We start from the raw sequence: 27,100 nt of genomic DNA, 5'->3' as shown, positions 1-27,100 counted from the left end.
GGTGGTAGACAGAGGCACACTGTCTCTGATCCGAGAGAGAGGCGACATAAACCAAGAGAGCCCTGCTGGACGAGCCCAAAGTCTTCCCCCCATATATGCCCACTCAGCCTCTTTTATCTGTGGAACTGGCACTGGTACAGGCACCACATAGGTCTGGTTCCACATATGTAAGAAATTGATATTTTAGTGTGGCAGCACACTTTGGAACTCCCTGCCTATTGAGATCAGGCAGGTACGTTCATTGTACACCCATTAAAAACATTTTAGGATAGCCTATCTAAACATGTAGAATGGTGGCGTGTGTTTTTCAGTTTATGTTCGATCATTCTTTGAACAGGTTGCATAGCTGTTCTTAACTGTGTTTTTACCGATAATTTTGTTCTAATCTTTTCATAAACTGCTTTGAGGTTGTATTACAATCAAGTGTTATATAAATCTTGTAAAATAAAAAGATTTTTTGAAAGAAGGAAGGAAGGAAGGAAGGAAGGAAGGAAAGAAAGAAAGAAAGAAAGAAAGAAAGAAAGAAAGAAAGAAAGAAAGAAAGAAAAGACTCTCCAGTGTTTCATTGAAACATTTGATATCAAGGAGTCAAAATCAACTTAGGTCCCAAGTGGCTTGCAGACTTCTGCCTAAATAACCCCCTGTGAAGGAATGTAGTTTTGTTTTGTTTTTAAAGCAAGTTCTTCTGACGGTATCTGTAAGGAATAAATCACCGACGATTTCTTTTTGGCTACGAACAGTATATGTTTCCCTTATCCATCAAAAACGTTTCTTTCTAACGCATTAGATCCTTGCTCTTTCTTCCGCTAAAGAAAACGTTGCCTTGCAAAATGTTTAATATGTTATCAGCCTTTAGAAGAGAGTGACGGGGTGGTGGTGGGGAGCCCTGCAAACTGATGGGAAAGGAGCCCAGTGGCTGTTGGGTTACCGTTCTCTAAGTCCTGCACTCTCTTCTGTTTGGGGCCTTTGTTCGGAGTCAATCACCCATTGAAAAGCAAGCCCTTCAGCTTATTATGCATTCTGTGTCTGAGGTGACCAGAACTATTTCCTGCATCTGGCTCTGGGTGCTAATTACCAGCTCAGGCACCTTGCAAATACCTCCGAAAACCTGTCAGCCAGGAGGAAGAAGCTACCTTTTCAGGCTTACACACTTATTACCTGTTCTCTTTTCAACTTCCTAAGTTGGAGCTGTCTCAAGACAGCATTTTTGTGTTGTTTGCAAGTGACTCTCTCTTTTCTCCCTCTCTCTCCTCCGTTCTGTCTCCCGCCCCCCAACCCTGCAGAGTGCTTTTCTTACCAGCCACACTGGTTGGTAGGCAAAAGAGAACAAGGGCAGGGAGTAGGGGGAACTACGCAGTAAACCCGTTTCTCCAGGAGAGGGATTTCATCAACTGAAATTTCCCGCCCCTTTGTTGCTGGTATTTTCTCTCCTGCACCACAAACTACAGACGCCCCTTATATGTATTATCTAAATTTTATCTCAAGTTCTGACCTATTTCTAATGGCTGAGCTTGAGTGATTGCATCCTAAAGCAGCAGCAGCAACAACAATGACAACACCACACACACACACAATTTTATTGTACAATAGGATACAATAACCATTAAAGTAATTTATTGATGAGGAATAAAACAAGAGTGAAATGGCTTTGCCCCTTCTCAACTTTGCCCTTTAAAAGCTATCCCACAACCAAGAAGATCTTACAGTGCTTTCAGATGAACTAGGAGTCAAAATGCCACTGTATGAATTCAGAATCGCATGGCTTGGTTAGGTGAAAGACAGGATCGGGATATCCAGTGGATTCTTTGTATTTAGTATTAAAATTGGGGGGGGGCCTACCTTAGGCATGATGACAGATGGGTTCCCCCCTCCAAAAAAATCATTCCATCCCAATTAAAAACACACACTCAAACACAAAAAGCTGCTTTGTGAAAGGAGACATATACCGTAGGTACCACGTGTTTAGGGGGGAAGGGGTTCAGTTGAGGAAATGTTGCAAGGAAATGGGTTTAAAATTATAATCTTCCATCAGGCAGCATACATGGTATGCAAGTCGCAATGTACCTCCATTTTATCCCCACAGCAACCCTGTGAGGTAGGCTAGACTGAGAAAGTGTGACTGGCTCAAAATCACAAAACAAGTTTCATGGCACAGTGAAAATCTGAGCGTGGGTGTCGCCGGTCCTAGTCAGAGGCTATGACCCATGGGTAGGCAAACTAAGGCCCGGGGGCCGGATCCGGCCCAATCGCCTTCTCAATCCAGCCCGCGGACAGTCCAGGAATCAGCATGTTTTTACATGAGTAGAATGTGTGCTTTTATTTAAAATGTATCTCTGGGTTATTTGTAGGGCATAGGAATTCGTTCACGCCCCCTCCCAAATATAGTCTGGCCCCCCACAAGGTCTGAGGGACAGTGGACCGGCCCCCTGCTGAAAAAGTTTGCTGAGCCCTGCTATGACCACTATACCACACTGTCTCAGTATCTAGCCCAGTGCCGTCTTCTGACCAACAGGGGTTATCTGGGATCTCAGAAATGGTTTTTACCATCACCTAGCACTTGTTGGAGATGCCAGGAATTGAACCAAAAACCTTCTATATGCAAAGCAAATGCCATATCGCTAAGCTATACCCACCCCAAGAATGCATTATTGTTGCTGCTGCTGTTACTGTTATTTCAACAAATATCCCACCTTGTACACCTTGCTGCCCTGGGCAGCAAACACATTGATACTAAAAAAATTTTTTTTTTAAGTAATTGAAAAACAGTTAAAAACATTCTGAGCTGTATCCAATGGCTGTCCTACTCTGATTATGCACACTGGAATTAACTTAGGTCCATCAATTTCAATGGGTCTACTCTAAGTAGGCCCAGCGCTGACTACAATCCACTAAAAACAGTTTAAAACACTCTCTCAACCAGTGATTTCTGGGTTTACCAGGAGAGGTGAGACTCTCAGAAATGTCAAAACACTATTCCTCAGTAGCTGAACCCCAATTTTCCTCCAGTTATACTTTCAGTGGAATTTGGTAACTGCCTTAATCTAGAATTTGTTCAAGACAGAAGTCTGCTTTCCAGCATCTGCACACGCAGAACTATGTGACCAACCTTCTAAATCATGACCTCCTAGTGTATACGTCACTTACTTATTGCCAATTTAGTCAGTTGTCATAGGTTCATAAGGAATAGACTAGGGATAAGGAACAGGAGGCCTATCTGGAGTTGTTGGACCATTCCCAGCATGGCCATGGTCAGGGATGATGGGCATTGTAGTCCAACAAAATCTGGAAGGCCATGAAGGTTCCTCCATCCCTGTTCTAGGCCCTTCTGCTCTAAAGAAAGACACATCAGCCCCAAACCACAGCATTCTGATGACACAATGCCACAGTCAGGAAGCTAGAGCAAAGGACTGATCATTTTCTTAAAACTCAAATCAAATTAATCTGATTAGTTGTGCACAAGGACAGGCAGCTCAAGTATAAACTAGCAACCTTCAAACACAGACTACAGGCATAATCATGCACACGTCTAGCCAGAATCTCACTGAGTTCAAAGGGACTTGGTCCCAGGTGACCTTGTGGTGAATTGCTGCTTGACGTGCACTTAGCCGAATTGAGAATTTTAAATCACAGTGCTAAACAATAAACATTTATTAATACATAGGGCATGGTCTATCAAAGTTATGCATCCATGTCTCATCCATTTCAGTGGGAGAGTTAAACACATAGGGAGATGCCCAACTAAGTCATACTCAGAGTAGACCCTCTGAAATTGAACGTCTCTTAATTTCAATGAGCAACACTAGCATTGTTGATGACCTATGTTTGATTCTCTCCTATTGAAATCCATGTGTTTTCAGTGTTTTATTACTGGCCAGACCATGCCCTCTCTCTTATTTATTTTACGGTGTATATAACAGCATTGAATGAATTAATGGGCAGCATCCAGCCAAAGTTAAACCACTTTATACACCACTGATTTCAGTGGGGAAAATGCATTTGGTACTAACAATGCAAAGCAATGCATGTTTAATCAGAAGGAAGCCCCTCTGCATTCAGTGGGGCCTACTTGAGCTTTAATCTGTCTTGCTGACATCAGCGGGAATCAGAATGCTTACATTTTGTTGGACTGTAGTTCTCAGGAAAAAAACCGAAGCTGTAAATTTGTTTGCTGCTGTTGACTTGTTAATCCATCATACTTTGGGGTGCCTGGTCTGTTTGCATCAATTCCCATGTTACTTTCATGGATAGCAAAGTTTCCCACGTACATGTTGGAGAGGTATCGGTATCTGCAGCCTGAAGTTTAAAACAACAATTTTGGATATCACGCCTTTGAAAGCCTGGCCCAAAGTGTTTCACAAGTGTTTCGATTATTTTTAGTACAGCTTGCAAACTTGAAAGCAGGTGCAAAATGTTGACCTGGATATCTGTGCATGCTTTTCTCTCTTTTTCCCTCGTTCCCTCTTTCCTGATATAATTTCTAATTCATCCCTTTTTTTCCTAGCTTTGGGGGGTCTTTTTTCCTCTGCACATTTCTCGGTGTAAGTGGTACTCCACCACTCTGACGGGGTGCAAGGGAAGAAAAAGAATCCAGATCACAAAGCTTTAAAAAATTGTGCAGAGTGAAACAATCCTCCTGCGGACCCCAGCAAATAAAATAACAGCAGTGGAGTGATTTGCAAGCATGTAACAGGCTTTTTGTCTCTGTCTCTTTCCCGGTGCCTCAAGGGGGTTTCTGAGTTCCTTCTCCACAGGTTCACAATGTTTTGCCTCTTGGCTACAAAGACCCCAAGCTCCAACCCCTCTTTGGAGAGCTCACCTCCCCCTTCAAATCTTTCACATGCTGAGGATCACTAACAGCAGACTGAAATGTTCCAGTGGGGTGCAGGGCACTGGCAATTTAGGATTTCAGCAATCCAGGATGGATTTTCAGAGTGCATCAGTGGTGCTCATGCTGAAATTAAAAACAGCTTTTCAATGTATCTTTAACTCTTCCATCACCAACTCTTCATTTAAAAGAAGAGAAAATATGTAGGGCTGCTTACCAAAGTTTCCTTTGGCAATGATAGAAATAGTGAGAATCTGATTTGCAACTTGAATTTAAATCTTAATAGCTTGCCAGCAATATAACAGCTCTAGAAATGATTAAATTTGTTGGGTTTGCCCTGTTTTTATTTTATTTTGTGTCTTGCATTTGCATTCTGGAGATCATTCAGCAACTCTGAACAGTTTGTGAAAAGCAAACTTTTAAATGTAATGTATATATATTTTAATGTAGGGCCCTGTCTTTCTACAAAACAGCTCACTCTTTCTGGGTGGCTTGTTAAATTGTTCTGCTGTGGATTCAGTCCACAACTGATTGATCCACAGTGGATTACTGTGAGATTCTGCTTCCAGTGTTAAGGACAAAGGAGGCAAAGTTTCAATTTCTGGCTCATTAGGAAGCACTCTGCCAGGGATTGAAATGTGGAAAATAGTTTAAAGTGTGTGTGTTTCATTATCAAAAGAGCAGACTACTCAAATCAGTTCATAACATGAACAAATGCTATAAAACGAGCTTGTATTTTAAAAAATAAATGCAAAACAAATTGTTGTGAAGTTTGAACTTTGAAAGATAGTTTTCAAATCCTGAAAGTGAGTTTATTTAGAGGACTTCCTTTTCTAGCAACCTTCTAAAGGCACTGAGTCCTATACACAACTTAATCCCAAGTAGACCAAGTTAGATTTGTGCTGTAAGCCACACTGTTTGGAAGATCCATTCATCCAGAGCATTTATACCCCATAGTAGCCTACAAATTAATAAATAAAAAGTCCCTGCTTTTGGACCTTCAATTTTAAAATGCATGGCACGAAAGGTAAAAGGGATGGGAAGGGAAGAAGAACTCAAGCAAATTCATCCTGTTCTCCTACTATCTGCTTTGCAATCTCGATTCATGGGCATTTAGTAACCAATCCTTAAACTACTGCTTACACTTTCTGCTCATATTAAGTGAAACTTCAATTTGGGGCTTTGATTCTCGTATACACACGCACACGCACGTATTCTTTGCTCCTCATATTCAATGCATCATCAAGTCATGGTCCCAGGGGCATGGGTAGAGGACATACTTTGCAGCCTCCTTGCTGACGTTTAATAGATCTGGGCCTGGTCACCACCTGGCTGGGAAACCAGTGGGTCCTCCCCATATACACTGCCTTGTGGGATAGGACCTCCCACCCAGCATGATTCCTCTACTCTCAGGAGAGCAGGCTGAGATCATGCATACAGCCTGATATACCAGCATGCTAGGATAACAAAGCAGGCTGCTAGCTGATCACAACTATCTCCCCAAAACCAGGGAGAGAGATTCAATTATAATCTAACAAGGACTTTTACTGATTTTTTTTTAAGCAGTGAAAAGAGTTTTGCTGATTGACTAAAGTTGCTCCCACTTGCTGTCCCAAAGAACGGGCTGCTCAGCTGTGTGTCCTGCACAGTGACTGAGCAGCCTTCTGGAGGCCACTTGCCAGTGGTGGGTGGGGATAGAGGCAATACGGGCAGAGCAATGAATGCAAATTTTCATTTTGTACAGGCTTCTGCACATGAAGAACTATCAGAGTTCTAACCAGGCAAGCAATGGCAGGGAAGTGAGGGTGGTGGCCTGGGGAGAGTCCCAATTGCCCGGAGAGCAGAATCTCAGGGCCTGAGATTCCCCATCCCTATTGTAGGGTCTGCTGTGCTGGGACTGTCTCTTGGGAGTGTTAGCTGACTAGGCATTCAGAGAAGTTGGTACTGATGGTGCGCTTGAATCCCAGAGCTTTGCCCAGCAGACCCTCATAGTGAAAACAGGATGCTGGTGGTACTGGAGGCGAGGAGCAAGGCAGCTGGGAGATGTGGCTTGAGTCACACATACCCCAGCGGCTTCCACAGCCAGCCAATCAAAGGGCCTTTTCTCTTTAAGCCTGTATGCTCAATGATTGATCAACTGACTAATTAAAGAGTCAACTATAGATAAGTCTGCATAGTGCTAAACCTCAATATATTTTGAGGACAGTGAAAGAAGCGTGAAGGAAGTTTATTTTCATAAAAGAAAAAGTGGGGAGAGACAACCCAACTCCCTGCCAATAATTCTCCAAAGGAAAATCTATTTTTGATCTTGTCTTCTCCGGTCCATATTATGCTAAAATGTGCTGGAGCTAAGAGGGTCTCTGAAAAAAGACAAAAGTGCCCCTCAGCCCTGCCAATTAAATCCTCCCCCAAATTATCTGTGAGTGCTTTATTAGATTAATCTGCTGCTTATGTTGACGAAAACTTAGCGCTCTGGTTGATTTTTTTAAAATTAATCTTTTAAAAACATCTTGTCACCCACATTGAGCCAATGAGACAGCATGATATATTAATCCTCAGGGTTTTGTTTTTTTAATGCACAGCCTAGATCATTCTCCCCCTTCCCCAAAGGCAATTGTCACACTAAAAAGACAAATTGTTTTCAACTTTATTAGAAATCCTGCTACTACTGTGCAGCGTCCGCCAAAAAACAGAAGGCTGTCAGGAGTCATCCAGGATGGTTGGGGTCCAGTAAACTCCAGAGAACAGAGCTATTCTGTTGATGACCTTCGATCAACAGCCCTAGTCACTCCACGTCAGTCAGCCGGACAAACAAACAAACAGCCCGATCATATGCCCAAATGCACATGATGGATGCAGATGTGAGGCTCTGAAAGGACCCCTTTGCATTCAGAAACACCTGCAGGAATTCCAGAAGCACTGGAATGCCTTCTACCCTAATGCATCCGGGGAGGGGGTGTGTGGATCCTCACACATATCTACACACACACAAAGCACCTCATCCCAGGGGATTCTGCGGAGCATCCCTTGCTCTCCCGTCGAGGTCAGCTGGGTCCAGGCTTGGCTGTGATAGAACAACTCCTGGAATTTGTGCTATCCCATCCCTGTGGTGAAGAACAGTGGGGAAGGGGAGGGGGAGTTCTTCCTGTGGCATTCCCACAATGCCTTGCACCTGCTTGGGAAACCAAGAATGAAAGGATTCCTTTCTAATCTCTCGGCCTAATCCTCAAACCGTGGTTACAGCAGCAATGTCTCCCTCGCCAGAGAGAAAGAAAAGGCCATCCCCGATGTCAGTTTTGTGTGGGCAGTGCATCCAACTAAAAAGTCCATGAAAGGTGGCGGAGGAGGGTGAAATCGACGAGGGAATTTTACACACCTCCTTTCTGGAAGAGCCCCTGCTTTTTAGGCTGAACAAAAGGGCTGGCATGAAATGGGTGTCCATTGCCACCAACGTCATGGGCTTGTGGCACCTGCACACTACGGCATATTTCAAGTGTCCTCCCTGCTGTTAAAATAATTGCCTTATCCAAGATCGTACATTTTGCTATTTGAGGGTTGGGTACAATGCAATACCTCAAAACATGTAAGAAGCATATTCTCCTGAGGGAAGTTGTCAGGACCCTGAGCTTGACTGAACAATGACTACATGAGCCAATGGTCTGGAATTGCAACCCGTGTCCATGTTCATGCCATCTGCTCTCTTATAAATCACTAAGCAGTTGCAGAACACATACCTAACTTCAGTAACATAGGGAGAGATGGGGAGATGGCAAGACCTGCCCCAGGTGCAACCTGGCTGAGGCACAAAATGGGCATTAAAGGTCATTCATGTAATATATTAATAGTTATCAAAACAAATCTGAATTCTGTTGCGTTTCCCCCCCTCTTAAGATTGGAATAATGAGGCATGGTGATGGGTGAAAAGCGAGATAATCACTTTTTCTGAAAAGTTTGGTGCAAGAAACAAAATCTACAATTACTTTTTAACTCACTCCAAATTTTACCAGTCACTCTCATTTTGGAACAGTCCAAAGGTAAATCCTGTTTTGGTTTATTACTTTACTCATTACATATAATCCATTGGCTATTTATTTTCAATTTGTGTGGAACTTGGTCCTGGAAAATAAGGACTGTAGGAAGCACCAGTTTATTTTGCAATTTCCGTTTTCCTTCTGGGTTCTTTTATAGGAGAGGTGGTCTCACACGACATTTTCCAACCTGACTGTGAGGCCCCTTAATGCAAGCCTAGATCAAATATTTCTTAACTCTTTGACACCCATCTCTTCTCCTTCCTTTTCTATATGCTTTTTATCAAGGTATTTCACTTTTTAAAATTTGAAAACTTGCATTTTTAGCAACCGGATGCATGGCTGGCTGTGCTATTTGAAGCTGGGGGAAATATCTAGCCTGCTCCTGAAAAAAGCAGCACCCAGTGGTCTCAGCTGCTCCAGAATATGTCACTCTCTCACCCCCCCCCAACAAACTTCCTTATACATCCATCAGACTCCCTTTCCTCTCGCACTGCTCACATGATGCTTTGTTTATAATTGCCTCCAGAGACAATGCCAAGTAACATTTCACCCCCTACCCTCAGTAGGTCAGCTAGATTCAGGGCCCCCACACACAGCAAAACTTTAAACTTTTTCTGATGTCCCTGAGTGGTGCTTTTCTTTCTCTATTCAACTTGTGCCTACATTTTGGGTTCCAAACAAAGCTGTTCCCTGGACCTCAGAACTTCTAGGAGCAGAACTGGGTGCAAGCAAGTGCCAGACATTGTCCGCTCCTAAAGGATGCCAGGGAGCTGAGCCGCCCAGCAGCAAATTAGAAACTTTTGGCTCCTAAAGAATGAGCTGGGTTGTTTGTTCCTGCTCTCTGCAGCTGCTTCCCCCCTTCTCTTCCTCCCTCCCCCTCCCCCCCTGTTTTTTGTGGTTTATTACACACAGGGTCCTTGATGAATGGGAGCCCCTGTTTTACAGTACACCCCACTTACAGGACTTCTCTCCAGGCCCACCACAGATCTGACTCATCAGCAGCAGGGCACCGCCATCATAATTCTTCCTAGAAACCAGAGGATAAAAAGGGGTTTGTTGGAGGTTGGCTGGCCTGCCGAGAGTCCTGCCTGCAGGCCCTGCTAATGCCATAGCTAGTTGTTCAGGTCTTTGGCCGAATAAGGTAACAGAAACAAAGATTGTTCCCTTGTTGGGAAAGGCGACTGTGCCCAAGTTTGGGGCTGGGAGTGTGTGTGTGTGTGTGTGTGTGTATGTGTGTGTGTGTGTGTGTGTGAGAGAGAGAGAGAGAGAGAGAGAGAGAGAGAGAGAGAGAGAGGGAGGGAGGGAGGGAGGGAGGGCACCCGTCCAAGTGGGATTAAGCCTGCGAGTGCAACTTTATGAGGTCTGTCTGGGTGGCGGAGAGACTCTCCAGAGTGGAAGGAGCCAGTTCAAACATAATTTATGACATGTCACTCATAGTTAGAGGCGGCTGTCATTAAGAGTTAATTGTTGCATTGTGTTCAGCGTCTACTGATAAGAATTCTATAAGCTGCTTACATGTTATCATAACTCATGGGTAACAAGAGAGAGAGAGAGAGATGTAGTAAAGGGAAAATGAAAGTGATTACTCACCAGTCATCATCAGCAAGTGAGTGAGTGAGAGGCTGTTGTGGGATCAGTGCCCCAGGTGTAACTCAGGGGCACCTGAGGTTAAGCTCCCCTTGGCCAAGGACTCATTGTGTGGGCCACTGATTTAGTCATGCTCTGTCTACATCAATTCCCCACCTGTACCTTGGGAATATTTATCCCCAGTGTGCTATTGTACTGTAACTAGACCTGCACCGTAATTGCTACTGGCCACAGAATTACCGTATTTTTCGCCCCATAGGATGCACCGCCCTATAGGACGCACATAGTTTTTTTTGGGGGGGGAATAAAGAAAAAAAATTATTTCTCCCCCAGGCACGGGGCTGGCGTGGGGGAAGCCCGAGCTTCCCCCGACCCCAGCCCCCAGAAGAGCCTGCTATCTGCAAGCCTAGGGAGTCACGCTGGTCTCCCCAGGCTTGCGGACAGCTGTGCAAAGCCCAGGCGCGCTGAGGCTTCCTAATGCAGGCAGCTCTGCGCAACCCTCCGGAGCCCGGCGCAGGCTCCGGAGGGTCGCGCAGAGCTGCGCGGACCCCAGGAGGGCAGGCAACTCTCCGCGACCTTCCAGAGGCCGACGCGGCTTGGCGCCGGGCTCCGGAGGGATGCGCAGAGCTGCGCGGAGCCTGGGAAAGCGAGAGCCTCTCATTCTCCAGGCTTCAGCGAATGCCTGTATTCGCCCCATAGGACGCACCCACATTTCCCCTTCATTTTTGGAGGTGAAAAAGTGCGTCCTATAGGGCGAAAAATACGGTATGTTCATCCCAAGAACCTCAGCTTTCACTTATTTATTTTTTAAGTTTCAAGCCCTCAAGCACTCATATACTGGCTTGAAAGTGCATGGTTGTTGTTGTTGTTGTTGTTGTTGTTCCTTGTCGGGGGAGGGGGAACAATTTTTACAATTACTACTTGCCTTTATAAACTCGTCCTTCCTCCGCAGAACTCAGAGCAATAAAGAATATTTCTCCTCTTTCCTTTTATCCTCACAACAACCCTGTGAGTCAGGCCATGCATATCATTGCAATTTAAATATATAATATAGAATCATTGCAATCGGAATATTCAACATAGGATGCATCAACAGCATTCAGGAGAAGTGGCTATGAAACTTCTGTTTAAATGCCTGCAGTAAGGCAGAGGAGGAAGTCTGTTCCACGTTGAACTGTTTTTCTTGTCGGCAAGTTTCTCTGAGTGTTTTAGCAAACTCTGCTTCAGATGCCCATCCTCCCCGCTGCAAATTATCTAGCATGAAAGGCAGAATTTGTGCATCCCTCCTGCACAAGTTCTAAATGTACAGGAACTCTCTTGAGAGTAGAGGGTGTGGCATATGAATTTATCAAATAAAATAAAAAAGAGTAACTTGTACAATTCGCTCTGGGAGAGACATGCCAGTTTCACCCCTCCCAGCTTACACAGACAAGAGTCACATCCCACTCCACCCCCCCACCCCCCCGCTGATCTGGATGCACAAAACAGTTCTTCATTCATTCCTAGCTACTGCTTCGTGTTGCCTCACAGAGCCAAACTAGTTGTGCCCCATTTGTTCAACCACCTGTTCGCTCTGTTCACAGATAAAGCAGGGAGGTAAGTGATTTTAGCATCAATAGAGGCACGTGGTGTCATTCCAAATTCAACATCCTCTCTGCAGATCCACGTTGGCTCTCAGAAGCAGGGGTCTTGGTGCGGGCTCTGCCTTCAGCAGCAACCCACGCCCTGGTTATTCTGACAGTTGATTGCTGACAAGGCTTCTCTGATGCGCCCGGCTTCAGAATGCAGCTGCATGTTTGCTCATGGCCTTGCACTGCCGCGATCATATTACGCCCACCATGGTTGTCTCTAAAGCGAGGGATTGGCTTTAAGCCTGCGCTGTTCCTTTTTAAAGCTCTTAATGGAGTAGGCCTCGGATGTCTTAAAGACCTCACCCATCAGACCCAGGCTTAAGGAGATCTTGGCCAAGACATTATCTACTGTTTCAAAAAATCCACCATTCCTCCCTCCGCCGGCACAGATACCCCGTGTGGGTCTTGCCTTCCATTATTTCACCCCTTAAGTTCCTGCATGCTGCATTTCCATGCTCTGATGTGTGGCGTGCAGTTTGCAGCGAGAAGGAGATGCACCTTTGTGAAGGCGAGTCTGCTGCTGGATGACATGTTGACCAAGGGGTATTGGGGAAGCTTGAGTTCAAATCCACACGCTGACATGGAGTTTCTGGGTCTTCAGGAAGTCAGCCCTATTTTCTAGTTAGTTTAGCTGAAATAGCTGTCGCCAACCACCACACAACACTGCTTTAAGAAATAAGGACCAATGGACTGACGAGGCACATTGCATACATAAACTGCTATATAGATTTAATGACAACACACACACACACACACACACACACACACAATCAATCAATCAATCAATCAATCAAAACCCCAACAACCCTCCATTAAATAATAAGCTAAGACAGGGACAAGATACAAAACAGGCCCACTGCCACTGTTGCTAGCTAGCTGAATGGCCTTAACACAATGCTGTGATAAGAGGTTGTAGAAAAAACAAAGCTTTCCAGAACTAGCCTGGTTAAACTCTCATTTGCTGAGTGCCACGTTTAAGATTCAGAGATGATCAAATTTTATTGACTAGCTTTATTTTGCTTAGGTAAAGTTTTTTAAAATTCCCTTGACTGCCTCTCATGACAAGACAGATTGATGGCTTGAGGGGAAGTGAGGAAGCTCCTTCATACCGCGTTACACTGGTCCATCTAGCTCACTATTGTCCACACTAACTGGGTGCAACTTTTCTGGATTGTAGGCAGAGGACATTCCCATCCTTCCTGGAGATGCCAGGGAGCAATGTTGGTTGTGCTGATGGGTACATTGTGTAGCATAGCTGCTTTCAGTTCATCGCACCTGCTATTTTGCAGGTGGGATTCAGTGACATACCAACAAATTCAGGTCACACCAACACCGTATATTTAAAGCCCTCTTATATCACTTCAGCAGCCATGGCTCCCCCTCCCCACAAGGAATCATAGGCGTTGTCCATTGTTAAGGGTGCTGAGAGCTGTTAGGAGGCTCTTAACAAACCAGTTATCATGATTCTTGGGGTGGGGGAGGGGAGGAATCCATGATAGTTAAAGTGATATAGGAGTGGGCTGCACTGATAAAGTGGATTTGGACTCCTGCGCAACGAGCCCACTCCCAAAACAAACCGGGCCATTCTGCAGTAATTAAAGTTATGGGAAAGTGCACTGGAAGGGGTGGAATCACCACTGTGTGACACAGTGTCATATCAAACCTCCCCACAAACAAATCAGAATGAATGCTCATTTGCATGCAGATGGATAATGTTGAATACTCAATAAACACAGGGCCGGCCCACCCATGAGGCAGACTGAGGCAGCTGCCTCAGGTGGTGGAACCCCAAGAGGTGGTGTCCCCATGGGCACTCCGCCTCTTTCACCACTGGCAGAGCAGCATTGAGATGACACCTTTCCTTTTTGTCTCAGGCGGCAAAACAGGATGTGCCATGCCTGAATAAGCAGGTCACCTGGGGCCAAGCGTTGTGGCCTGGGCTTGTGGGTTGATTCAATGTGGTGGGAGCAGAGCTGAGTCCTCCCTAGCAGCAGTGGACACTGAATTGGTTCCTTGCAACACTTATGTTTACTATGGACCTTGTTTTGAGGCAGATGTGTCTGTATGAAGGATAGATGTGTAGTTATTTTGGTACCCAGATGAGATGCTTCAGGGTTGAGAAAGACATTTTACTTACCTGAAATCTTCAGAGGAAAGGTGGGCTCCCTGCCTTTTCCGCTGGAGCACCAAGGCCAAAGACACAGCTGAAGAACTATGAGGTGAGCTGGAGTTGTTCCCCAATAACACACCTTTTGGGAAGAAAATCAGTGGGAAGGTTTGACTTTAACAGTTTGGCTCCAGACATAGTTGCATATACCTAGCCCATGGCAGGCTTTTCTGTGCAGGTGGACATGTACACCCACATCCTCACAGCATGGGGACCAGGCCTAGCACCTTAGTCATATTTGACTGTACATCCTGACACAGCTGTGGTGTAGTGACCAGGAAGCCTCTGATTCACATCTTGCTTCTCCATTGAACTCACATTTCCTCAGTCTTTATGCCAATCCATCTGCATATGGAATGTGAAAAGCACTGTTACAAGGAGCACAAGATAACGTAGATGGAACTTTTTTTTTTAATGCTTTGAAGTGCCATATAAATCTATGTAGTCCTTTCATAAAGTTTCCTTTCCAGCAAGGAAAGTTATGGCCGGTATTCCACACACGCGTTCTATCAACACAAAGACTTTTGACTGTGCAGCAGAACTCCCCTCCTCATCCCCCACTCTGCTATGGGATTTTCTCCAACCCTGCTAAACAGATTGGGGGAAGATGCAGGGCACACTAGGAGAAGAGAGGGGGTAGTTCTGCTGCGGAAATGGAAATCCTTGCACTAACAGAATGAGTACATTGGCTACTACTCCTATGTGTGGGAGCAGTTTCTCTGCTTCGCTGGATCATAGAGAAAAGAAGAGTCCTCACTTTAAAGTAGCATGTGAATAGAAGGACTGCAAATGACATTGAATGCAGCCTTTAGCAGATGGGCTTTTGCAATCTCTCATTTCACTTGGGAAGTTGTCTCCCAAAATACATGCTTCAGATGGTAGGGCTACTCACACATGGAAGAAAAAGATGTTTGAGCCACTTCTGGACATGTAACAGATCCACATGTTGGGGAAAGGAAGGGCCAAATTGGTCAGTCACCAGGGATGAGGAAGAGATTTTGTCTTTTCTTATGCATTTCAGTCTTATACATGTTTACACAGAAACAAGCCCTTCTGAGTTCACTGTGGCTTGCTCCCAAGTAAGTGTACATAGGATTGCAGCTTTAGCACATGGCAGTAATTAAAGTTGCTCTGCGGGTATTTCAAGGTTGGTCCCCCTGGCTGTTCCCGCTCTCTCTTTATGCACAGAATTGTATTCTAGGTGATGCAAGTTCAGCAGTAAGGAGCTGATCATTACAGATAATTTCTACAGCTCTGATCAGCATGCAGTGCTCAATTTTTCATTCAACATTGTAAGAGTTACATCCAATACAGAGTACATCATGCCCAATAAGAGCCTCAAATTTACAATGATATTACATTACTGTAATAGAAACCCTTCATGTCTGTTGACAAACAACCCAGATCTTCCCTCCAGAGCAGACCAAACAACAATAATGCAAGTTCATTAAGCCATAATTTTATTTCAACTGAAATGTCTCACCTGTGGTATTTTAGGTTTTCATTTAAGGCCCTGAAGCTGTCTTTTTAGACAGTTCATCTTTTTGGACAGCTCATCAGATTCCCCAAGTCCTTGCTGTAGTCCAGCACTTAAGAGTGAAAGGGTCACCCAATCCCACAGGAAGCTGAGTGATCCCTGATAAATCTGATTAGCTGCAAACATTTCCACATCAGCTATCAAGGCTAAACTGAACAACAGGAATCTTTTTTGCTGCATTGTGTTCCTGTGACTTCCACCTTCTTCACTGAAATTTGTCTCCATTGACCCTCCTGTTCTTGTGCTCGTCTAAACTCCAGATCCTGCTCCTGGTCTTCCTGGCAAAACTTTGCATGGATAAGGAGAGCCTGATGGATTAAGCTAATGACCCATCTAGTCCAGTATCCTGTTCCCCACAGTGGCTAACAAGATACCCAAGGAAAGCCCACAAGCAAGACCTGGGTGCAACAGCACTCTTCCCTCCCGCAATTTCTAGCAACTGGCATTCAGGAGCATTACTCCTTCTGACAGTGGAGGTGAACATAGCCAGCATGCCTACTGGCCACTGATATCCTTTTCCTCCATGAATTGGCCCAATCCTATTTTAAAACCATCCAAGTTGGAGGCCATCAGCACCTCTTGTGAGAGCAAATCCCATAGTTTAATGATGCACTGCATGAAGTACATACTTTTGTCTGTCCTGAATCTTCTAACATTCAGCTTCATGTTCTGGTGTCATGAGGGCAAAAAATTTTTTCTCTGTCCATTTTCTCTATGCCATACATAATTTTATACATCTCTATAATGTCTCCTGTCTTCTAAATGTTGGATTCTCTAGCAACAACAACCCAAATGTACAAGGTGTAACATCTTCCCCCCTTTCATAAATTAAATATTAAGTTATCAGGACAGAGTAGTTCTCAGGACAGTGTCTCATAGTGCAACAAATTTAATCCCGTTTGAAACTCATTTAATTGTAAGACGCTTCCCTTTCCGGCTCCAAATGGTGGGGCTTAAGTAGCCTTTGTCAATGCTCTGCAGCCTCTTCTCAGAACTGCAGTTCCCAGGGCTCTTTGGATGACAGCCAAATCAGTACAAGAGGCTTGATAAACTGGTTCAGATTTATAGAGTCCCGAGAAGACGCTGGGTGTTATTCGCACCAACCAGAGTGTCATGGTTCTGCTTTTTGAAGTTCCTCTCAGCAATGCCCAACGGGGAACTTGCACAGGGAAGTAGGTTCTCCTTTGAGTTTCGTATAAGGAACTCATGAATTCCCTTTCTAATAGCCTCTGAAACTGCTGGTTATGTTCTGTGTTATCCACATGCCTTCTCCCCTTCAAAATTATTTCTAAAATTCAGCATCAAAGTAATGCAAGCACAACAAAGTTGAATATATTAAACTGCCTTATGTCAGGCCATGGGTCCACCTACTGCACTAGATTCTGCTAATCTGACTCTAGGTGGCTCCATGAGATTTCAAGCAGTGGCCTTTTCCTGCCCACCTACCCAAGTTCCTTTAACTCAGGGATGGGGAACCTCAGGCCTGGGGTCTCCCATGCAGCCCTCTATGTTTCCTTATCTGGCCCTCAGGACTCTCCTGGACCATGCCTCTTCCGCAGATCACACCCTGCATCAGTTCTCCTCTGTGTCCTCCTTGGCTGCTTTTACCTGGCTGGAATATGATGCTTTGTACTGGCCTAGATAGAAGATGGAGAAATGTGGGTGGATGTAGACATCTCTGATGTTCATGAGGCTGGAATGTAGCCTTTTGTATGAAGGTGTGAGTCACATCCATTAAAGCTCTGCCCACTTTTGCCAGCAGCCCTGCCCGCTGCTGACATGCGGCCCCTAGAAGGTTGCCTATGAGGTCGTATGGCCCTCAAACTGAAAAAGGCTCCCCCCTCGGCTTTAGTTAATGATGCCAAGAGTCATACATTGAATTTTCCCATACATGTTAGGTGTTCTACCTTTGAGCTGCGATCCTCAATCCCAATATTTTGTGAACATTCTGATAAACGAGAAAAGCACATGCTCATTGTATGTCAACATTAATTGTATGCAGGTCATCTCAATGAAGCTTATGTGGGGAGAAGCTCCTGGTGGATTATGCTCTGTGGGGTGCCAGAGACTGGCAGGGCCCTGATGATTGTGCGATGGAGGCAACGGGGCCAGAGGAGGACCTAGGAAAGGGGGGCAGCAATTTATGGGGTTTAGGAGAAGGGTCCTAGCAGTCAGAGAAGGAGGTGGGGGCACAGGGCAGGTTGGAGGCAGAGGACAAGGCTGATCAGGTGAGGAATGGGCCAGTCAAACTGCTGCCACCATCTACCCTGCTGTCTCCTAAGAACCAGGAGGGGCTTGAAGAGGCAAGCACAGCAGCGACTTCCAGGCAGAAGTCGTCTCAGGTTGCATGTGCACACTCCATCAGACAAGGGTACATAAACCTGGGGGCGCATGGTCCCACTGTTGCGTCAAATGCTCCACCAGGCACGGATCTGGAAAATAGCTATGAAGGCACTAGAAGTGTGTGTGCTTTTGTCAATAAAGTATTAACTAGCCGGCATTTGCCTTCCTTGGCTGGGTTTGAACAGGACATGGGGTTAGCTCTCCCTCCCATTCTTCCTGGTGCCCACGCTCTGAAGTATTCTTCTCACCTTGCTCTGTGCAAGAGTGCCTCTATACATGAGGACTACATGAGTAATGGTTGTAGCACTGGATTCTATTTTTGTAAATAAAGCTGAACAAAGAATCCACTTGCTAAGGAATTCAGAGTTCAACAGATTTGTTAGCAAACTCCGGCGCTGATAAAACACTTACATAAAATTATCTATGAATGTTTGTTATCTTGTGCCGATTACATTTCTTCCCCACATTAGAACTGGATCCCATGGAATCAAATGTGCGCTTAACTATTTGTTTTACAAAGCAGAAGTGGAACAGCCCAGTTAAACCAGCTCACCTTCATTCCAGAGCATTTTTTGCATACCTTGTAATTTCCTTGTCTTAATTTTTTAAAGCACCTGTTTTACTTGGGCACAGTCCAAACAAAGTTAAGCACTTGTCAGTCCCAGGAAAATCAATGGGATTAGAATGTGCTTAGCTTTGGCTGGACTGTGCCCTTAATGTTTTGTTAAATCTCAGGATGGTTGCATATATTCCAAAGTTACTCTTTTGAATAAAGAACCTTCTTTAACAATTCCTGGACTATTCCTGCCAAGAAAAGCAGAAGAGGCATTTTAATACATACATTTTAAGCAATTCTGGGAAGATACCTAGACAGTGAAGGAAAATGTCTATTGTGTTCTGAATCTATCCATTTTTATTTACCCATCTGTTATTTATTTATATGTGGATGCAAAAAGAGTTTTGACTTCCAGCACAAAGGAAAAGCCTCCTTTCTACACCAAAAACCAGGGATGTCCTTAACGTTAAAAGCAAGATCCGAAGACAATGATGGGAGCAGCCCTCTGCAAAGATTCACAGACAAACAAACAAAAAATAGATAAATAAATAAATGCTAACCAGAAAGTAACCACTAACAAGGATTGTTCCTCCCACCCTGCCCCCCCCCGCCCCATCTCAACCCACTGCAATTGTTTTTTAATATGCTTTTAATGACCTGGTTTCCTCATACCTACCTCCTTGCTTCCCAAACTGTTTGTACTGTCCCCAATAACACTCAGTGGAAAGCTGTCATTCCTCCCTAAATCCTTCCTTAGGTTGGATGCGATGCCGACGTTAGACAGGGTCAAGAGGTCACCATCGATTTTGGAGGCCACCTGGAGAGTCCAGGCCGTGAACTGACTCAAAAAATTTATATCAGAGCTGGAATGGCCCACCTCCCAGGGTTAGGTCTTGGCGAACATTCTGGCAGCAGGATGGGGCCTGCCTGCCCCAGCTCAGAAAGAGGCCAGAGTTGTTGACCCTGTTAGCTGACCTCTTCAAACTTCTGGAGAATTTTTCTGGCAGTTACCACGGCGACTGGGCACTCCAAGCTTATCCTTCTTACTGGAAGGGGGGCGGAATTAAGAAGAAAAAATGTTAAAATCTATCTTGCAGAGATGCCTATCAGAGATCAAATACATAAAATGTTTTAATTGTTTGCTTTTTGCGCTGTCTGCTCTGCCATTAAGTTCAAAATTCTAACATCAAGAAGACAATTAATATAAAAAAAAATGTTTTGAGTTTCCCATTAAAAGTGAGGAGCGGTGCTTAGAAGAAGTGGCGTTGCCTCTTCCACCACAACAGCTACTTCAAGATGTGCTGGTTAAAAACCAGAGCCAAGCATGTAAATACAGTCCAACCAATAATTTCACCACCAACATCAACAACTAAAAGCCCACACATCAAAACTTTATTGGCTTCTCCTTTTTTAAATGGTCCGATAGAAACACAATTTATTTATTTAAAAAATCCTGCCTGATATAAATGCTAATTGTCTCCGTCTTAAAATTGTCCAAAGTAAATATTATACTATAAAATGATAGCTGCATGCACGGGAGGGAGGGAGGGAAGGAGTAGAGGTACTGACTGGCTTTCAGGAAAGGGTATCAATTACTGGATGTAAGCAAAGTCGAAAAGAAAGTTTGTGTGCCTTAGCAAGTGCCCCAAAGGACATGAGGAGCAATCCTAAGCATGCTTTCTCATAAATAAATCTCACTGAATTCAGTGGGATTTTGAGTCTCTTCACAGAACTAAGTTCATAAAGTTTCTTGGTGTCTGGAAATTAAATAGAGAGACAAGTGGTTCAATGAGTCATGTAGACTCCATAAAACTCCTCTTCAGGATTCTCTCCCTACCCCTCAATTCTTTATTTAGAAATTAACACAGGGCTGCAAAATCACCCTTATATGACATGATATAACATATCAAATAATGGTTTGGTAAAAGAGTGAACAATGGGAATAATGGAGTACAGCAGAATATCAAATACATAAAAATGAATCAATGAGCTAATTATATTTAATCAAGAAAACAAGTTTCAAGAGGCTAATGGAAATGGGAAGAAACCAAAAAAGGATGGGTAGAGAAGGCAATAAGAAGAATATTCTGCAAAACAATAGCTGTAGAGATATATTGTTATAAGAAGACAACAAATCTCTAAGCAAAATTGTTAAGAATAGTCTGAATGTTGAGGCTTTAGCTTCCAATGTGCAAGAGTGCGTTCAAAATGAGTCCTTTTGCTCTTTGTGCCAGATCAATCCACATTGCAGTAAGCTAACTGAACTTTAGATTCAAGCAAAGATTCATAGAATTTTAGAGTTGGAAGGGACCATGGAGGCCCATTAAAAGGTAAAGGTAAAGGGACCCCTGACCATTAGGTCCAGTCATGGCCAACTCTGGGGTTGCGGCGCTCATCTCGCTTTATTGACCGAGGGAGCCGGCGAACAGCTTCCGTGTCATGTGGCCAGCATAACTAAGCCGTTTCTTGCAAACCAGAGCAGCGCACGGAAACGCCGTTTACCTTCCCACCGGAGAGGTACCTATTTATCTACTTGCACTTTGACGTGCTTTCGAACTGCTAGGTTGGCAGGAGCAGGGACCGAGCAACGGGAGCTCACCCCATCGCGGGGATTTGAACTGCCAACCTTCTGATCAGCAAGCCCTAGGCTCTGTGGTTTAACCCACAGTGCCACCCGTGTCCCCATGGAGGCCCATTACTTTGGGCCAATCAGTGCACATAGCAAATGGCCATGATCCGGAATTCAGAATGCTCACAACTCAGTTCACAATCCAAGACACGCATCCCATGCCTCTGCAAAGCATCCAAGGCTGGATTGTGTCCAACAGAAGATTGATTTGCCTGGATCAGGTTCCCAGTAGATAGCCATGTTAGCCTGCTGCAGCAAAAATGTTAAGGAGACAACCTGAAGGTGAATAAATTTGCAATAAAAAAAAACTTTTAAGAAGACTAACAAATTTATCGCAATGCAAGCTTTTGTTAGCTAGAGTCCATTTCATCAGATGCATGACATATGGGTGCTTTTGTAAGGTTGGTGCAAGCTGAAGCAATCACATCGTGATTTGAAATGTGAATAGATACACCCAGTCCACATTCTCAATATTCGGCTTTCTCTTTGAAAAAAAGAAGTACATACAGGCAGCTGCAGTTGGAGACTGGGGAAGAAAGATCTTCCCCAAACCCTTCCAACCTCAAGTCTTCTGTTTATCAGTGCCAAACATACCACACCTGCAACCTTTCTATGAATTCTGCCAGCCAGGGTGGACAATGCTGGCTTAGATGGACCATTAGTCTGACATTATAAGGCAGCTTCTTCTGCCTTGTACAGAAACTGGCTCCAAATCTCAGGCCTCTACAACAGAACTATCTCATTCAGAGAGGGGTGGATGTGTTATAGTGAGCACTGAATGTAGCAGCTCACTGGGTTCATTGAGTGATCAGTTGGGACAGTGGAGCTTTTCTTTTGACATTTTCTGTCACATTCTTGTGGAACAGCTCTGTCCATCCGAGAGCGTGCCCTTCCTGGTTGCTGATGAACTCATGCTGTGGGTTGGTGATTCACATGAGAACCATGGTGCCAACTCATTCCCGGGTGACATGGTAAAATGCTGACTGTTCTGCCCACAGCCAAGCACCCCCTTGGCGACATTACAAAAAAAGGCCTTGCGGCTGGTAGAGCTGAAAGCTCCTCAGACCGGAAATGAAATCTTAGTCTAGTTTGAAAGCAGAAAAGCCTGAAGTGGTAGGATTTCATCAAGATAGCCTGCAGCTCCTGAGTCACACACTTCATGGGGAGGAGATCCGCTGGATCCTGGTAGGATGCAGAGGTATCATGAGGCCAGAAAAGAAGACTGGACTTCTGTATCATTAATAATTGTGTAGCAGAGGGAGGTTGGAAAAGTACACATTTTCTTATGTCTACAACACTGTGACAATGATAAACTGTACCATCAGAACACTCTCTTCTGCATTTATTAGATGCACAGAAGTGCTGGCTTCCACTTCACTTCCATATCTAATTTCAACCTATGCTTGGGATGGGAGTAAGCCAAGGCTATCACAGACCTACCTCTATTGATTCCACCATTTGCTGCCTGGTGGCGCTGGCGCTGTGGGTTAAACCACAGAGCCTAGGACTTGCCGATCAGAAGGTCAGTGGTTCAAATCCCCGCAACGGGGTGAGCTCCTGTTGCTTGGTCCCTGCTCCTGCCAACCTAACAGTTTGAAAGCACGTCAAAGTGCAAGTAGATAAATAGGTACCACTCTGGCGGGAAGGTAAATGGCATTTCTGTGCGCTGCTCTGGTTTGCAAGAAGCGGCTTAGTCATGCTGGCTGCATGACATGGAAGTTGTACGCCAGCTCCCTCGGCCAATAAAGCAAGATGAGCACCGCAACCCCAGAGTCGGCCACAACTGGACCTAATGGTCTGGGGTCCCTTTACCTTTAAGGCTCAGTATGCATGTGCTGATGTTACTTAGGGGAGGGGAAGATTCACAGGCTGGTGGCTCAGAAGGGACATGCCCCACAACCTGCTTTGTTTTGTGGGGGGAAGGTGTCCTAACCTGCTTTCCTTTTGTTACAGACAGAGCCACCAGCTTTTATTTCCTCCATGGAAATAAATATCTCCCTTCATGGCTATCTATGGAGAAACATTTTGCAAAAAGCATTCACAAGGGTCCCAACAAATCATTTATTTCCATTTTGCTCAGGTGTATTCTCACAATATCTGCTCCCACACTGGCCAAACCTAGTCCTGTCTCCTGCTCATTTTCTCCTTTGTCCGTTCCTTTTGCCACCTGCTAAATGTTTACCATCCTGCCATCAACCCTGCAAACATACTCATTTTTCCCCAGGTAAGAAAGTGAACAAAAGAAGTTTGTGCAAAACCTTGCTTGCATTGTCCACATCCTGCCTGTTCATTATATCCCTGAATCCACTACCATGCTTCTGAGGCATAAGACCCCTGCAGGATTCTAAATAAAAGCAGACATACTCAATGGATTAATAATATAAAAAAACAAGCATTCATACTGGATGGTTTTAGGCAAGTCATTATATCTAATCTAATGCCTACCTCACATTATAATACATTTTGTACTTCAGAAGTGGAAATAGACCACCTCCAAGCATGTTGTATAGATGACCCTTTTAATCCAAACATGTTTGTGGGCATACATAAATGAGAATCATTTCTAGCGCCATGCAGTAAATAGAAGACAATACTCCAAAACTAAATTCAAAACTCTCTCTTTCCTCAGGTGCTGATGAGTGGGATGAAGCAGAGGGTGAATGTGATCTGAATAACCAAACATATGCCGAAACAAGCCAAAATTTGCAAGGATCTACATTGGTCAACCAGAATCAGCAAGGATATATGTCTGCAGCCATCCCCACTGTTCCCTGTTGGATGAGGACTGAAGACCACATGAAGAGCAGCAGGAATGAGTATGGTGGAGTGCTTAAGTTACAGGAGCCCACAAATCATCTTCGTGATGTCCCCATAGCTACTGTTTTTCATAGCTTCTGGGGGTGGAGTTTGTGGGCTTTCTTAAGGACTGTCCATTTTCGCACACACATTAATCCAAGCACTGATCAGGCGGTGAATCTCCTTTGCCCAAACTTGGCCAACATTTCCCTACTGACCCCAAATCAGTGGTTGTGCAGTAGACCAGAGGTTCCAAAGGGGGAAGGAACAGCTGAGTACTCAAATGCATAGTGTTATGGCATCCCAATAGAACTCTTTCCTTCTCTGGTTTCCTGCAACTGGTATTCATAAATATTACTGCCTCTGACTGGCTAGTAGCCACTTATATCCTAATCCGAATTCCATAATTCAACTGTGAGATGTGTGATTAAGTACTCGCATTTGTCAATCCTGAACCTTCCAACTTTCAGCTTCATTGTTCTAATACTATGAGAGAGGCAGGAAAACTACTCTTTAAGCCTTTTCTCTAGGCCATGCATAATTTTCACTAACTACTGCAACCACCTCCTGCCAACCTAGCAGTCTGAAAGCCCGTCAAAGTGCAAGTAGATAAATAGGTACCGCTCCGGCGGGAAGGTAAACGGCGTTTCCGTGTGCTGCTCTGGTTTGCCAGAAGCGGCTTAGTCAGGCTGGCCACATAACACAGAAGCAGTACGCCGGCTCCCTCAGCCAATAAAGCGAGATGAGCACCGCAACCCCAGAGTCGGCCACAACTGGACCTAATGGTCAGGGGTCCCTTTACCTTTACCTTACTGCAACCACACAGGTTCTTAACTTCTGCTACACAGAGACACACAAAAATAAAGAAAATCTCAGATTTAATATTCCAAGTGTTCAAGAACCAATTAAACGGAACAAAAAAAATTTAAAAAGGAGGTCAGGAATTCACTTGAATATTGCTCAGATTCCAGCACTTCATCCCAATTCTGGACTTTCCTGAGAAAGAATGAGTCAGGTTTTATTTGCATTGCCATTAATCCCGAGGCAAGGTACAGATGGGGAACAGGGTTGAGGACCAAACAGGATGTGTTTTTTTGAATAGTGAGATTAGCAACTACGGTGCAGGAGTCAATAATCATCTATACCATATTTACTAAAGATTTTTTCAGAATATTTCCACCGTGTCCTGATGTGGACACAAGTAAAAGGATTCACAGGGATTTGTGAGTCAACATCCCATCTGTTGAAGTGTGTGTAAGCACTATGATGTCATGAATTGCCCCATTGTGATCTGGCGTGCATGGGTTATTCTGCCAGCGGTTGTGATATATGTGTGTGAAGTGAGTGAGTGTGAACATGAAGGATCTTGAATTTTTTTGGCTAATACAGGCTTCACCAACCTGGTGCCCTCCCATCAGCCGCAGCCAGAAGGTTGGCAAAACCTGGTCTAATACACAGTCTCTTGGAAGAAGGTGACAGCTTGTCCCCATAATTGCATGGAGTTATTTGTGTGGTATAGTATTTTTAACCTCCATACCCTCCCTGTGATTAAAAACAACAATAATATGTTTGCCCTCATAAACGGTGTGCTTTTTAATTTTTATTAGCACATTGTGACAGGGATGCCTGCAATTGATTTTTTCACCCTCTTGCTAATCAGCCTGGAGAACCCTCTCAGCTGTAATTAAATCCCATATTACAGGCCTCTTGGTGTTCACTTGTCTCTTAGCTTACTGTGCCATGAAATACCGTACATCAAATGGAGTACTACTGTACAAGATAGGCTCCCTGCCAACTCCCGGGGCTATTATACAAGCTTGCCTTCCGTGTCCACACAAGATGTGAGCATCATCTCAGGCACAACATCAAGAGAAAAACGGAAGCAATATTTGGAGAAGGGGAGATAGAAAGAGGGGCACTGGTTGTGGGGAAGGGGGGCAGCGGATGGCCTCCTATAGTTTGTACTTCATGAGGCTGCAACCAGTGGTGGACCCACATTTTGGGGGCCCTGAACTGTTGTGTGGGTCCCTTCACAACCAGCAACAAGTTCTGGGTAACCACTGTTATCTTCTTCAATGGGGTTGTTCCATAATAATAATACCCCGCTCATCTGGCTGGGTTTCCCCAGCAACTCTGGGCAGCTTCCAACAAAGATTAAAAATACATTAAAACATCAGTCATTAAAAACTTCCCTAAAGAGGGCTGCCTTCAGATGTCTTCTAAACGTCAGGTAGTTGTTTATCTCTTTGACATCTGATGGGAGGGCGTTCCACAGGGCGGGTGCCACTACCGAGAAGGCCCTCTGCCTGGTTCCCTGTAGCTTGGCTTCTCGCAGTGAGGGAACCGCCAGAAGGCCCTCGGCGCTAGATTTCAGTGTCCGGGCATGACAGATCACCACCATTTTAAAAAGAAATTTAACTACTGCATCTCAAGATTTTGATTTAAAATGTCCTAGATTATCCCACATGTCAAAGTCACTCATGTGAATAAAAAAATCCTATGCCTTATGGTTTTCGAGTTATGAGGAGCGGAATGAGGGAAAATGAGGGAAATATTATATATATGCATAATGGACTATTTAAAGCTTTTTTAAAAAAAGCAATGTGGACTAAGGTTACTTATGGAGCCCCTCCAGTATAAGCTGTGAGCCTCCCTGATACTTGCAGGTATATAAATTCAATAAATAAATAAATAAGCTTTGGCTACCTCATGAGAAGAGAAGACTCCCTGGAAAAAACCCTGATGCTGGGAAAGATGGAGGGCACAAGGAGAAGGGGACGACAGAGGACGAGATGGTTGGATAGTGTTCTCGAAGCTACCAGCATGAGTTTGACCAAACTGCGGGAGGCAGTGGAAGACAGGAGTGCCTGCCATGCTTTGGTTCATGGAGTCACGAAGAGTCGGACACAACTAAACGACTAAACAACAACAAATTAGTTTCATAGTAAATATGCCCCTGGGTGCAACAAGCTATTCTGGAGTGTTCTCATTAACTTCA

General features: G+C 44.5%; 1 protein-coding gene across 11 annotated transcripts in view; it reads right to left on the bottom strand.

Moving 5' to 3' along the window:
* LOC307217112 (uncharacterized protein) overlaps positions 1–27,100 on the bottom strand; it is a 479,205-nt gene that overhangs the window by 28,496 nt on the left and 423,609 nt on the right. For 2 of the 11 annotated variants that reach the window (XR_013839388.1, XR_013839391.1), the window contains exons 9-10: positions 14,212–14,323; positions 9,816–9,883 (exon numbers count right to left, since the gene is read on the bottom strand). The exons of 1 other annotated variant lie outside the window; for it this stretch is intronic. Coding sequence is in view for 5 of the 10 variants with exons in the window: in XM_079978206.1 (XP_079834332.1) it covers positions 8,560–8,617; positions 9,816–9,883; positions 14,212–14,323 (238 nt within the window). In the remaining 5 variants the exon portion in view is untranslated. Of the gene's footprint in view, positions 1–8,559; positions 8,618–9,815; positions 9,884–11,680; positions 12,741–13,356; positions 14,135–14,211; positions 14,324–17,149; positions 17,416–23,062; positions 23,651–27,100 lie in introns of those variants that run through there. 8 more of the 11 variants (XR_013839390.1, XM_079978210.1, XM_079978206.1 and 5 more) reach the window with 7 other exon arrangements.

Source organism: Podarcis cretensis (assembly GCF_951804945.1).
Source record: "Podarcis cretensis genome assembly, chromosome: 5".
NCBI lineage: Eukaryota > Metazoa > Chordata > Lepidosauria > Squamata > Lacertidae > Podarcis > Podarcis cretensis.
Note: the sequence above shows the minus strand (reverse complement) of the source record. Positions and strands in the feature narration are given on the sequence as shown.